The sequence below is a fragment of the Oryx dammah genome, unplaced genomic scaffold (assembly GCF_014754425.2).
Source record: "Oryx dammah isolate SB20612 unplaced genomic scaffold, SCBI_Odam_1.1 HiC_scaffold_13, whole genome shotgun sequence".
NCBI lineage: Eukaryota > Metazoa > Chordata > Mammalia > Artiodactyla > Bovidae > Oryx > Oryx dammah.
In genome coordinates, this window is record NW_024070197.1 from 38690755 (window position 1) to 38705651 (window position 14897).

At 40.5% G+C, this 14897-nt stretch overlaps 1 protein-coding gene across 2 annotated transcripts in view; it reads left to right on the forward strand.

The window, feature by feature from the left end:
* Positions 1-72: 72 nt before the first annotated feature.
* CSNK2A2 (casein kinase 2 alpha 2) overlaps positions 73-14897 on the forward strand; it is a 35510-nt gene continuing 20685 nt past the window's right edge. The window contains exons 1-4 of one of the 2 annotated variants that reach the window (XM_040253883.1): positions 73-204; positions 989-1100; positions 9067-9168; positions 12175-12225. In XM_040253883.1, coding sequence (XP_040109817.1) covers positions 101-204; positions 989-1100; positions 9067-9168; positions 12175-12225 — 369 coding nt within the window. In that variant the 5' untranslated portion in view covers positions 73-100. The remainder of the gene's footprint in view (positions 205-988; positions 1101-9066; positions 9169-12174; positions 12226-14897) is intronic. The other variant, XM_040253882.1, reaches the window with a different exon arrangement.

The window sequence follows — 14897 nt, forward strand, 5'->3', positions numbered from 1 at the left end:
CCGGCGGCCCGCTGCCCGCCGCCTCCTTTGCCCGTCGCCCCGCGCCCCTCGCCGCGCCGCCACCCTCGGCGCCCCGCGGCGCCCCCCGGTCCCGCCCGCCATGCCCGGCCCGGCCGCGGGCAGCAGGGCCCGGGTCTACGCGGAGGTGAACAGCCTGAGGAGCCGCGAGTACTGGGACTATGAAGCTCACGTCCCGAGCTGGGGGTAAAGCCGCCGCAGCCCCCCTCCGGGCCCTCGCACCCCCACCCCCGCCCGGCTGCCCCCCGCCGCAAACCGCACTCGCCCCCCGTGGTCTGTCTCCCCGCTGGGCCCGAGCCTCTTCGGCTCTGGGGTGGGAAGCAGACCCTCCCCACCATATTCTCGTCTCCCTCTCCTCGCTTCTCGTTCCTTCCTCTCAGCCGTGCGCACCCCTCTCACCCCGGGGAATGCTCTCCTACTGACAAGTGTAGGGATCCAGGCACCAGAGCCTGGTGGAAGTGAAGGAGCAGCCCTTCCTTCTCACGCGTTGGGGTTTCTGTTGGGGTGGGAAGTCAGCAGCTGTCCTCTTGAGCTATTAAAATTCTCTGCCTTTTTGAGGTTTTTGAAATGAGGCTGGGTGGGAGGAAATTTTTTTAAAGACGTCCAGATTCTCAAAGCCAGCGCTGTCTACCTTGCTGGAGTGAAGTAATAAGGCAGGTGCTGTGGGCACAGGGGCACCTGGGAGCCTCCAGGATGGATGCTCTGCTCATCTCTCTAGATTGGCTCAGACCCCTGCCTTCCCACCTTGTCTCCCCCTAGTTATGAGGGACCAGTTAGGTTAGGAGCTACGTCCAGTGAAAAGAGCCAAGTTTATGTTGTGGCTTTCATTTAGGGAATAAGTTATGGCATGAGGTATATAGACACTTCCAAGTGCTTGATCAGTGGAAGCGCCTGGATGAGGATGTGTAGTGGGCATAGCCTTGGTTAACCCCGAGTCCTGGCATTTATGTGTCGTTCTTGTCTTTCCCAGTAATCAAGATGATTACCAGCTGGTTCGGAAACTTGGTCGAGGAAAGTATAGTGAAGTATTTGAGGCTATTAACATCACTAACAACGAGAGAGTGGTGGTAAAAATTCTCAAGGTGAGTGTCTTATGAGTGGCATTAAAATTTCTTTTTCACAGGTCAGGATACAAACTACTCCAACCACATTCTAGAATGAGCAGGACAAACTCATTTTACAAACCTTCTGCCCCATGTCCCTCTGCTACTCCTCCCACAGCTGTTTTAGTTTGAACTTTTTTTTCACACAGACCTTTTTCAAATCTAAGCATGGTAGGTAGTTCCTGTTCTAAAATGTAATTATGGGCTCCCAAAGTGAGTATTCCAAAGAGCCTCCATTTGTTACAAACTAAATAGGTATTCACATGCAAGAAGAGCCTCTTTATGAAGAGCCCAGCTGATACAAAGGCTCCTTGAGCACTGAATTTGTTATTCCAGAAAGAAAGATGGAAACAGAGTAGCTTCAAAGAGGAGTTTGAAGCCTGAGTGGAAGGAAACACCCCAGTGAATAATTGCTTGTTTTTTCTCCTTTGGTGATAAACGGTTCAGATGGGGTACATACAGTGAGCCAACAGAGCCAGGGAGGTTCATAGTTGCTTATCAGCCAGTAAAAGTGAAGTTGGGAGCAGTAGAGAGTACACTTAGAATCACTAAAATAATGATTGGAACAAACCAGCCTGAATCTGGTTTAGCAGCCTAAGTTTGTAATAGATACACACTATGGAGACATGATCTTACTAAGTATGAAGAGTTGGCTAAATTCTCTTCCAGATAACTGGTTATATAGCTTTGATCATGTTTTACAGGGTGGACTAAAAAACAGTTCTTAGAATCTGTGAAGGGTATTCATCATTGCCAGGTTATTTCATTTGTGTGCATGTCATTTAGTGAAATCTTGAGGTGACCAAAGAGCTGATTAATATAAGCACTTTTACACAAACAGGAGTTCCAGTATAGCCATTTTGGAGAGGTTCTGTGGATAAGAATATAGGATTGAAAAGCTGTCAGGCTTGGACTGTCTGAAAATCGCTTTTCAGAAAAATGAGTGACTCTACTGATACTCAGTACCAGCCTAGCCTAGTGATGAAGAGACAGGATTATGATTGAGAGAAATAGCCAAGTTACTTATTTGTGCTGTCAGAAACGCTTGGGGTAAGAAGTAAGGAACTGATATTGAAAATGTGGAGTTTTTGACTATCCTCTTCCCTAAATATGAATTACACCCACAGAATCATGTCATCTTTTTTGTTATTGTATTTCTTCACAAGCATAAATATTTAAAAAGATGCTTTCTTCAGAGGAGTCACCTGGGAAAGCCATACAGCTTTTTTCTTAGTATATTAGCATAAATGTTTTTACTATAAGCTGGTTAAAATCTCTCTAGGAAGTAAGCAAGGCATAAATTGAAATTAGGAATATCCACATTCCATTGCTGTGCATTTGGAAGAACGAACTGCTGACGCTAAAGCAATTTCAGAAAAATGTCTAAACTTTCATATGATGGCAGCATCTTTGGAGTAAGCATGCAGCTTCCTATGGTGTCTTTTTTGAAAAGGAACAACATTCAGGTGTACATGGAAATAACAGTATGTTCAGTTAGAGAAGCGTCACATTGCTCTTTGGTCACCTCTGTAGAGAACTTCATAGCCTCAGTTACTAGATGGTTTTTTCCCTGCTCTGAAGGTGCACAGGATATATTTAGGGAATCCTATATGGAAGCCGAAGGTTATATTTAACCCACAAGAAATGTCGGCACAGAGAAGCATACCTGACATCACTGTGTTGAAGTAACCCTCAGCCAGGGCTCCTGTTTGCTATTTGTCTCTTACTGCTCATTTTGGCATTGGGCTGTAAGATCTTAACATTGAGCACAGAGAAAGTTCCATTGTTCTGAAATAAGACTTGGGAGGTCCCTCTGATGTTCCAGCTGGCTCAGTGTTTCTTGTATCTTTTCCACACAAGTCCTTCTCGGGGTGCAGCCCACACCACCTTGTTTTTGCTGATGAAAAGTACACTCACTTTTGTTTTTCAAAGCACTGTGACATTTCTATCCAGATTTTGTTCTTTCTGAAGGATGGGCTAAGAAACTACTGATGGTATTGTTGGCTTTTGTCTTTCCGACAGGCTGAATTAAAGTAGATTAAAAATATTGGGGTTTTTTTGTTTGTTTTAAAAAGAATAGGGCCTTTATCCAAAGTTATGTGCCCCTATTCAGATAAGTCAGAGTTATGACTAATACTGCTATTGTCATGTTTGGCCACGGGAAATTAGTTCCTTAACAGAATGCCAGTTGCTCATAATTTGAAGGACTCCAGAAAGAGCTTGCTCTTCATCTTGGCCTACTGGATTTCAGCCTCAGGAAGGAACTTCTGTGCTGATGTGCACATGGTGACCGAGACAGAGTACGTTCCTGGAGGACAGGAACGGCCTGCTTCTTTGGTGAATGTTTCCATCCAGTGCTTTCCAGCATATGAGAATGGTTGGATGACGAATGACCACAGAGGAATTTCTTATCTCTTCATTTACATCAGTAGATGTCTGAATATTAATAAGAGGTTTTAGGAATTTAGAAATTGGTGAGCAGAATGTTTCTCTCTGGCCTGAATTGAGATTCTGAAACGGAAATCTTCAAAGAACACTCCCAATCAATAGGGAGGTTGTGTCTTTTTTTGGCGGAAATTGTTTGAGAAGGTGGGGTGGTGGTAAGGGTTAATATAGCAGGGCAGAAAGCCACTTTCATGCCTAAAGTTTCATCTTTTGATTTTGAGAAATCATTTTTTCAGTTCCTTTGTAGTACCTTTTAGGAGAGCGTACACAGAAATAAAAGCATCTGGCCACTTTGGACAACTTTTAGCACTTTGTGAGTATCACCTCTGTGTATGGATTTCATCTCTTCTTGAAGTCCTTGGGAGGCTGCAAATTCAACTATTTTCTAAATAGAAGTTAAAAGCAATACCAGATTCTAAAAAACAAAAGTGCAGGTTTTTGGACCCATGCTGCAAGTACTGGAAATCATCATCTTAGGCTTCCTGGTGGTATTACTTCATACAGAGTTTGTCCGTTCCCTGCCCGCCCCCCCCAAATTAATTATCAAGCTTCAAACAAAGAGTGGTGGTAATACAAGTTTAACTTTGTACTGTCAGGAGGTAGTGTTAAAGATGATTGATCCCAGATCCTTTTTAGTTACTTCACAGTGAGCTGCTGGTATGGAGGTTTTATGAAAGTGATGTTTTTTTCTATTTCTACTTTCTCAGTTGGTAGGTTTTTTGCCCTGTGTTTGCTTTATTAGGCAAGTGTACCAAGACATCCACTATGTGAAACAAGACATTAATAATAATACGTCTCTTGGTATAAAAAGAGGATTGTTAAAGTATTAAAAATAATACAAATTTTTAAAATTGTGAATAAGTCAGTGCTGTATCCAGTGCTGTGAGTGTGGGGTCAGAGATGCAGAGTGTGGCCAGCCTGTGGGACAGAATCACATTAGGGGAGCATAGACATTATTAGAACCCAAACCTGCTTTTACAGATAAAGCAAGACCCAGGAGAACCTGCAATTTGCTCAGGGTCTCATGGCCAGTGAGATAGAAGCACTGAGTTCATGACCTTCCGTCCCTGCTGCAGAATCTTGGTAGATGTGAGAGGCACAAATGGGACATCAGCTGGGTGTTCTGAACTGACCTGGAAAGATGGACGAGCATGCACTATATGTCAAATGGAATTTGTTTATTTCTAATGATTTCTGGAGGTGTTCTTCTGGAAGGAAATACCTGACATCAGTGGGTTGCTGCTTGACATGTTGGGTAGATGAAAGCCTGGAGAGCTATAGGGACTCGGACTTGGCTTCTCTGGTTTGTATCCACAGCAGCATATTTAACATATAAGTGAAATGTTACTTTCCTTTCTTGTTTGACATCATAAGGACCGGTGCCTTTATACTTTTTTTTTTTTTTAACACATACAGTACCTCCAGGTCTCATCCTAATCACTTGCTAAGAGGGCAGAGCCGGTAGGAGAAAGGACTGTACCATCTTCTCTGTGAGATGCAAAAGGCCTACTGTGTGGCTCACTTTTAAATTAAAAATTTTTTAAATCCTGAGGATAACAGTTGCCCTCAAGAAATTGATCATGTATTGGGGAAGATGAGAGCTGAAAAATCAGGGAAATTTGTTGTGAAGAATAAACCCTGCACAAATAATGTTGATATTTAGGTCAGTTGCAGTGGGTTCTGCCAGGGTAATAAAAGCCATCATCCAGACTGAGCATTCATTCTGTTCTATCCTGCAGTCCTGACAACCACTGTTCATTGTAATTGTTTATTGCAGGTGATGAAATTAAAATCTTAGTGGGGCAGTTGTTGATTTGGTAGTGGAACAAAAGTAATCCCAGGTTTGAAGGTTCTGAGCTGTGTTCCTGCCTTCTTTGAATGTATCAGTTAAGTTGTGCTTGGAAAGAAATTAAAATAGGACTTTGCCTGTTAATATTTGCTGGGATTTATTGAGGTCATAATTCTTAATGCCTTTTAGTAGACATTAGCTTGCAAATTCAGTCACAATTAAATGCTAGCAGTTGAAATCATTCTCAGATCCAGCTTTTTAAAGATCAACTCTGAGTAAATAAATAGGACAGATAACTTACTTTATCAACTTTCGTCTTTCTGAGCAGCCATCACTAAATTGGTCTTTGTTTTAAAATGTTTAATGTTGCTGAATAGGGAAAGAGAAGCAGGACCGCATTGAACAAGATTTGGATCACATTGAACCAAGACTGCTGACTACCTGGGACTCTTCACCTGAGGGCAGAAAGCTGAAAAAAATCTTTTTTTTCTTTCTTTTCAGAGCTCTTGCACAGAAAATTTTAAAGGCGTTTTTCTGCTTTAAATACTCCCTTTACTTGTATGCCAAAATACATTTATTATTAAAACTTGAATTAATACTTGAGTTTCTTTTGTTTAGCTTTTTTATCTACTAGACTTTGAGTATAAGTTTTTTTGTTTTTTTTAATAGCTAAACTGATTCAGTTAGAGCCAGATATTCTCTGAATTGGGATAAATGAACCTTAGGTGAGAGAAGGGCTTTTAATCTAACATGCAGATGAAATGTGAAATGGTGGAAATGTATTTTCCACTTTAGTGGTGGTGAGTGAGTGTGGACAGTGGGCTGGAGGATTAGAGCAGCCTTATTTCTGTAAGAATTCATGTTCTATCTTTCTTTAGATGCCAAGGATCCTCCCTTATAAATCCTAACTTTTTCCCTTGAATTCTATTTATAGAATGTAAATCATCACGGTCATAAGTATCTGGGCATTCATTGGTTTTTCGGCTTCTGGAGGTCTCTCAGGTTCAGAGGAGTCAGCTTGAGGCTAGAGAGAGTTGCCTGAAGCCTGGTTCCTGTAGAGACTTGGTGCCCCTGCTCTGGAGTGAGTCTCCTGCGCTGTTCATCACTCCTCTTACAGTCTGTTGGTCTTTTCTCAGTGTGTGAGGACTCCAGCTGCAGTGTGGCTCCATTTTGCCACTTCAGATTTGTCCTGCTGTCCCCAGTCTGACAGGTGACAATTGGGCAGTCAAATGTGCTTCACTTGTTCTATGAGTTACCTTTAGACATAGTGAAAAATACGTTCATCTGAACTGGATTATCCAGGAACTGCGTGCCTGCCTGACATGTTGCTGAATAACAGAACAAGGCAAGGCTCTATATGGGACATTGTCATAGGAGCAGCTTATTTAATGGTTACCTTGTACTTGTTCACTTTTAGAGGGAGAGGGGGCTTTGGGTGAACACAGGCTTCTGGCCATTGTTTTTTTTCTCCCTCTGTTGCCACTCCCACAGATTTGTAACTACTTTCCAGGAGTGGATGACAACTCTAGAATTTGTTGGGGCTTCCCTGGTAATTCAGTGGTTAGGATGCTGAGCTTCCATTGTGGCAAGGGACAGGTTTGATCCCTGGTCGGGGAACTAAGATCTCACATGCCTCACAGTGTGGCTACAAAAAACCCCAGAATTTTCTTATGTTGAATATACTGGTTGCATTTGATTTTTCTTTTAACTTTTTGACAAAATTTCAGACTACAGAAAAATTGCAAAAATTCCCATGTATCTTTCATGCAGATTTCTTAAATATCCTTTTCTCTCTTTTATTTATATATATACACACTTGTTATACATACAGATATGTAAGTATGTGCTCATATATATTTCTTTTACTTGTCTTAAGTGCTTGAAAGAATGTTATTTATCCCTAATTTCCTATATTTCCTGAAGAGAAAAGCAATTTCTTACATAACTCAATGCCATGAGCAAAAATCAAAAGTTAATGTTGATGCATCTACAGCCTCTGTCCTCATTTGCCAGTTGTCCTCATAATGTTCTTTATAGCAAAGGAAAATCCCAGGTCATGCATTACATTCAGTTGTCGTATTTTTTTAATCTGGAGTACTTGTTTAGTCTGTGTGTTTCATGACATAAACATTTTTAAAGCTTGTAGACTACTTATTTTGTAGTATGTCCTTCTCTGGCTGTTTTCTGACCGAGTTTGTACTTGATGTTTGAGTGCCTCACTTTTCCAAAGTATTGAGTTCTGTAATTATGAAAAAGGGAAATAGTAAAATTCCTAAGTGGACATGGAGAAAGAACCACAGTAGCCAGATCTGTTCTGCTGAGAATGCTGACAATGGAATGGGCACGATTGTGGCAGCTGGCTTGGAAGAGTGCAGCCAGACTCCAGCCTCTCAGTTGAGCGCCCTCCTGCAGGTGATGCAGGTGCTCTGTGTTGTATAGTCTCTCTCTGGTTTGTGTTCAAAGCTGTAGCTTGGTGACCAGCAAGAGATGCTGGTTCCTCTGGCTTGTGTGTATCTTGCGTTTCACCCATCCCACTGCTGCCACCACCACATAGACACGGTCTTTTCCATCTTTTCCACCACGGCTAATCCACTGGGCTGTCTTTGTCTTTGCCTGTGCTGTTGTAACAGTGTCTTGCTGAGGCAGGACTCCTTTTCCTGAGTTACGACGCTCCCATGGCCACACTTGGGAAATGAAAGCACGGTGGCTAAGAGTGAGGCCTGCAGAGTCAAGCTGACTAGATCTGAATCCTGCCCCTGCTCTTGACTGCTAGGTGTGTGATCTTGGGCAAATAGCTCAACTTGGTTGAGTCTTCTACATAGGAATTTTGTGAGAATGAAACATGAAAATAATGGACCTAACATCTGTTGACTGCTTCCTATATACTAGTTGCTGTTTAAGTACTTTATAAAGCATAATTGATTGTGGTGATGCTTATTTTTCTAGAGCTGCTTTAATTATTCTTCAGACTCTAGCCCATTTATGACAAGAAATAACATGCATAATGCTGACATTTTTGATTAAGGTTTCCGGTTTGCCTATCCAGCAGATTGAAAGGTTAGTGGGTAGCAGGGGTTTTCAGTCACTGCTGTGTCAGAGATTGGTCTTTTCCTTTGCTGATCCATCATCTCTTCCTTTAGGAATGGGGTCTTTTGGGAAGTTTTACTGGCTCTGAGCTGATTTCAGAGTCTAGATATTAAGGAAATGGGAGTGGTGACAGGAAACAGGAGCCAGCAGCTGGGAAACAAGTTTGTAACTTGATGTCAGTGAACTGGTCTTCACTCCTAGAAGACAAAATTACATGCGACCCATTGGAAGAGCAGGTGTCTTAGCAGTTTGTTTCAGTTTTTCCATTTATGAGTGCATGATAGACAGCTGTTAAGAGCTATAACGTTTTCCATTGGGCAGTTAACTAGTAAACATTTTATTTTTAAAGTATGACATAGGCATTCAAAATTTCATGTGTCCTAAATGTAACTACTTAAAAGATTTGACATGTAAGCTGTATGAGTCTGTGAATTATTTCATGTAATCTTAAAAATTCTTATGGGCAGGCTCCTCTTAAATCTCATTTTCTTCCCCCATCTCTTCTAATTTAGACATGCCCTTGTGCAAGGTAGTGCAATAGCCATTTGATAGAAACATTGTTTTAAAGTTTTATTTATTAACTTCAAAAGGAGTCTTACTTCTCATTACTCTTGTATATTTAAGCCAGTGAAGAAAAAGAAGATAAAGCGAGAGGTTAAGATTCTGGAGAACCTTCGTGGTGGAACAAATATCATTAAGCTGATTGACACTGTAAAGGACCCTGTGGTAGGTGCCTAGCTGTTGAAGGGGAGAGAGAGGGGGGGTGTGTGTGTGTGTGTGAGAGAGAGAGAGAACCTGAAAATAATGCGAAACATTGTTATAATATGCTGGGAATGATTGTGTTTGTCTTTACTACTAAAGGATTTGAAAACCAGAAAAAATCGTGGTGGCCCAGTGATAAACTACCCACTACCACTTTTATGGAACCTTAAAGTATTTGTAGAAAAAAAATCCCTTTCCCAGTTTTATAGCCTCATTATTTTGATTCAGTCCACAAACTTTTGCTTCAAAGCTCCCTTATGCTCCTGCTTTTCTCCCAACTTTGAAAGCTTATTACTGCCAGTTAACAGTATTTTACCTCACTTAAGTAAGCCTGACATTTGAAAATCTGGTTTTACAGAAGGAGATAGGAAGTGTGGCCATGTGGACACTTTCCGTGGAGAACTGAACAGATCACAGACCCCTTGAGGTCACTATCTTGCTGTTTCTCATACTGGGCTTTAATTCAGCATCCACCGTTAGGGCAGATGCAGTTTAAATATTTTTATTAAAATGCTTAATTTTTAGACATTTAAAATATGCTGTTTAATTTTGTTTTCTCTCCTCCTCGGAAATAACCTAACCTTAAGTATTTATGATTAGGCAAGCTTCCCATCCAATTTCTGTTCTTTTACCTCTTCTACCTGAAAATTTTCTCTGTTCTCCCGTGATAGCTTTTTAAGAACATCTTTGCTTCTGTCTGCTGAAGACATTCTCATAATAATGTAGCTAGCACGCATTGAACACTTACTATGTGCCAGGCATTATTCTGAGTGTTTAATGCAATTATATCGTTTAATCTCTACAACAGTCCAGTTGGGTAGGTACCATTATTGTCCACGTTGTCACAGTGTACAGATAAGAAAACTGAAGCCTGCAGAGGTTAAGTAAGTTTCCCAAGATTACAGTTTTTCCTTTGGATCCTAAAAGATTGAGAAGGATGGTTACATGCTAGATTATACCTAACTGGCATTAAAAATATATCCCAGCCTGGGCTTCTCAGGTGGCTCAGTGGTAAAGAATCCTCCTGCCAATGCAGGAGACGCAAGAGATGCGGGTTTAATCCTTGGGTCGGAAAGATGCCCTGTAGAAGGAAATGGCAGCCTGCTCCAGTATTGTATTCTTGCCTGAATAATTCCATGGGCTACAATCCATGGGGTTGCAAAAGAGTCAGACACTGCTGAGCACACGCATACACACAGAAGTTGCAAAAGTAGGAATGATGACTGTTAAGTGGATGAACATTAAAGGTTTACTATGTTTAAAAAAAAATGTATCCCAGCCTAATCAGTTCAGATTGATTTAACAGTAACTCTGGACTGCATGATCCTTGGAAATGGCCTGCATTGTGAGCCAGTATGTAGTTTTACACCTAGTGCATCTCTATTTTGCTTTATATGTGTGGGTGTGTGTGTTAACAAAACTTAGCGGTTCCTGTCATTATTTTTGTAATGTTACTTAAAGCATGCGTGTTTTACATGATACTTAATACAAGTAAATCAAAGTGAATGAAAACCAACAGGGAACCCTCGTCCCCTAACTTGTAGGGGGACAGGCTTGCTTCGAGCCTGTAGAGAGATCTGGTGGTCTTGTTGAAACCTTTCAACATTGGGCTAACAAGGAATCCTTGGGCTGCTCCTTGTTCTGGTAAAGACATGCATGTGTGCACTGTGGCCTGTTTGCTTTGTAACTATTACCTACTTCGTTGAGCAGAACTGCACAGTCATAAAGATTTTCATGATCCTGAATTTCTTCCTATAGCCTTTTCAGTTCAGTTCAGTTGCTCAGTCGTGTTCGACTCTTTGCGACCCCAGGAATCACAGCATGCCAGGCCTCCCTGTCTATCACCAACTCCTGGAGTTTACTCAGATTCATGTCCATCGAGTCAGTGATGCCATCAGCCATCTCATTCTCTGTCATCCCCTTCTCCTCTTGCCCCCAATCCCTCCCAACATCAAAGTCTTTTCCAATGACTCAGCTCTTCGCATGAGGTGGCCAAAGTACTGGAGTTTCAGCTTTAGCATCATTCCTTCCAAAGAAATCCCAGGGCTGATCTCCTTCAGAATGGACTAGTTGGATCTCCTTGCAGTCCAAGGGACTCTCAAGAGTCTTCTCCAACACCACAGTTCAAAAGCATCAATTCTTCAGTGCTCAGCCTTCTTCAAGCCCCTGCTTTTCTCTCAATTTTGAAAGCTTATTACTGCCAATTAGCATTATTTTACCTTACTTAAGTAAACCTGACTTCTTGAACATCAAATGTTGACCATTTTGTACTCATTACATTAAAATTTATAGTGCTTTAAAAACACTTGATTTTATATGGTTTTGGTGGGGAGCACATCTTTGAAAAGAGACATTCTCTAATTATCCCTAGCCACAGCGTAATTTCACATTATACCTTAGTGACAATCATACACTTGGGCGGTTTTTTTGATTGTGGAAAGACCAATGGTAAATTACCAAGACCTATGATAATTTTGTAAAATGTGTCTGGTTCATGAAACCAAGGTGAAAACTTACTACTCTGTTTGTAGTTGGCAGGCTGGAACAGAGCATATACATCTTCACATAATGTGCCAGGCCCACTGACAGGTTGGTCAGAAGATAGACTCCTAAAAAACAAAACCAAAAAAAACAAAACCTTTATAATGAAAACTGCAACCATTTACAGAAGTAAAATGAATAGTATAATGAACCTCTTTGCACACATCACCCAACTTTAGCTCAAGTTAATCAGCTTGAGGCACTTTGTTTCATCTGGACCCCACCTACGTCCCCACCACCCACCATCCCCAGTTGTTTTGAAGCAAATTTCAGACATAACATTTCAAGGGGATTCTTTCTTAATAAGCTCTCCCTAATGAGTGAATCTCTCTTTGATCTAAGTGGGATTTGAGGATGGGCCAGTATGACAGAAGCAAATTAAATTTATTGTTTGAATACTTAACGAAGCATTAATATTCTCTCTTGCAGTCAAAGACACCAGCTTTGGTATTTGAATATATCAATAATACAGATTTTAAGGTGCGTATATGCTGTTTCTTTCTGGCATGGGGTTAATGGGGAGTGGGGAGGTGGGGATAATTACTGTTGCTACTCTGGAGCACAAGGGACCAGGAAAGCCCATTGCTGAGAGCAGGAGATAACATTGGGTGGATTTCTTTCAGCATTAGTACAGGATACAGAAAGGGGTTAGATTCTTGCAGTTGGTGAAATTAAGCATTACTCTTTGTCCTGCTTACTCTGGGAATTACTACTAGGCTGGGTCTAAGTTAATGCCTCATCTGTAATGCTCATGTTGTAGACATGATGGGTGGATGTTAATTTTAATTTTCATAGGAATCTTACATTCCTGATAGGAAGTGATAAATGGATACAGAACTTGTGTGAAAAGAGTCAGTATTGGACCTTGGATTCAAGCTATCAAATGGTGTGTGTGTTCATGCACACTGTATACAAAGCAAATGACAGAATCACTGCTTTTAGGAAAGCCCTGTTTCGGGGGCTTTCGTCTGTTTATAGTGCATGTTAGTTTAGACTTTAAAGTGTTTAAAAGCATGGTTTTAAGCTGATTTTTCATGTATTTGTTTTTTATTGTTCAAACACTGCAACCTTCTGATAAGAGATCAGACATACTGAGCGTGGTAGAGCATAATATGAAAACCAATATAAAAACAAATAGTAGTATTGATTTTTAGGGGCTTTTAGGTGATTATAATTCTTCATCAGTGTAGAAAAGGCTTGTGATTTTGTTGTGTTGTGGAAATTAGGAAAAAACCCAGTTAGCAATTGAAAGACGGGGAGTGATCCTTTTGGGTGAAAATAAAAGAATTTTATCCTCACATTTACTTTTTCTTAAGTAATCACTCTAAAATAAAGTCAGTTAGTGAAAATATGCACAAACGGGTATTATGCCTTATAAAAACAGTAAGCAGGTTTTATATTCAGTACAATTATCCCTTGTTATCCATGGGAGATTGGTGATTGGTTCTAGCCCCCATCCCCAGAATACCAAAACCCAAGGCTTATATAAAAATGGCATTTATATTAAAATGGCACAGTATTTGCATGTAACGTATGCACATCATAAAAGATGGTACTTTAAATCATTTCTAGATTACTTGTTATACCTGCTACTACTGCTAAGTCGCTTCAGTCATGTCTGACTCTGTGCGACCCCATAGATGGCAGCCCACCAGGCTCGCCCATCCCTGGGATTCTCCAGGCAAGAACACTGGCGTGGGTTGCCATTTCCTTCTCCAATGCATGAAAGGGAAAAAGTCATCTCTAGATTACTTGTTATACCTAATACAGATTAAAGGCTGTGTAGGTAGTTGGTGGAGCACAGCAAATTCAACATTGTGGAATTTTTGTTTTTTCAGTCCATGGTTGGTTGAATCCTCGAATACAGAGGGACAGTTGTATCGCTTTTCCCATATTAACAAATTTCCTTGTGATGTAACTCCTTAAAGGTGAACTCTGAACAGTGGGATATATATTTCTTCATTAACTAGCAGAGCAGTACTTAGCTGGTAGAGTACTGTGCTGATATATGTAACTAATCACACTTTTGCTATGAACAACTGAGGTTTTATTAAGAATGTCTATGATTGGGAATGTGTGTGTGTTTCTTAAGAAACAGGCTTTAATGAAACCAAACATTTTTGAAATGCAAATTTAAAAGCTTGTCTTAATGGAACTTCATAGTGAAATCCCTTAGGTTTCAGTGCCTCTGCTTCCTTAATGAATGTTTACCAGTTATATAGCCACACATGTAAAAATTTTACTTCACCATTTTTGTGCTTCTCAAGTTGACAGCTGCTTTGTTGATTTAATGACATACAGAGGATCAGTTTTGAATTCCTAGAGAAATCTGACTTTGTACAAAGGAGATGTTTTGATGGCATATATCCTCTAAAGGATTCCTTTAAAAGGATCATGGGAAATTGATGTTTTTTGAGGCTTGTATATCTGAAAACATCTTTATTTTATCCTCCCAATTAATATATTTGCCATGATAGAGAATTCTAGGTTGTAGTTAAGGATTGCCTCAGAATTTTGAAGGGATTGTTCCACTATTAACCACTGAAGCCACTGGTTTCATCTTATGTGTGATCTGCCTTTTTTTTTTTTTCCCTTATGAAAGCTTTTAGTATTTTCTCTTTATTCTCAGTCTCTGAAATTTCACAGTGATGTGCTTTCATATGGGTTGCTTTCATCCTTTGTTCTGGGGACTTTTTAGTCTAGAAACTCATGTCTGTCCGTTTTGGAAAAATATTTTTAATGTTCTTTTCTTCCCTTTCTTCTTTGTTCTCACTTTCTAGAACTCATTCAAATGTTAGACTTCTTATCTTGGAACTCTATTTTCTTCTCTGAATTTTTAAAAATAGTATTCTGTTCTTTTATGTTTTATGTCATATCGTCTATTTTCTCACTGAGAATATGTCCCCCCCCCATTATGTTTTCTTCTTCCTGTCTTTTTCTGTTTTTCTTCCAGATTCCCTTTCTGGGGGTGTTTTTGGTTTTTGTCTCTGTTGCAGTTGTCTGAAATGTCACAGGTTTTGAACGCCTGTGCCTACTGTAGTGTTAATGAACTGACTACTGATTGTCAGCTCTTGTCTCGAGGATGCAAGCCTGCCTGCCAGAATCTTAGTTGAGGAGAGCTATAGGAAGTGCCTATGGACTTAAGACTTAAT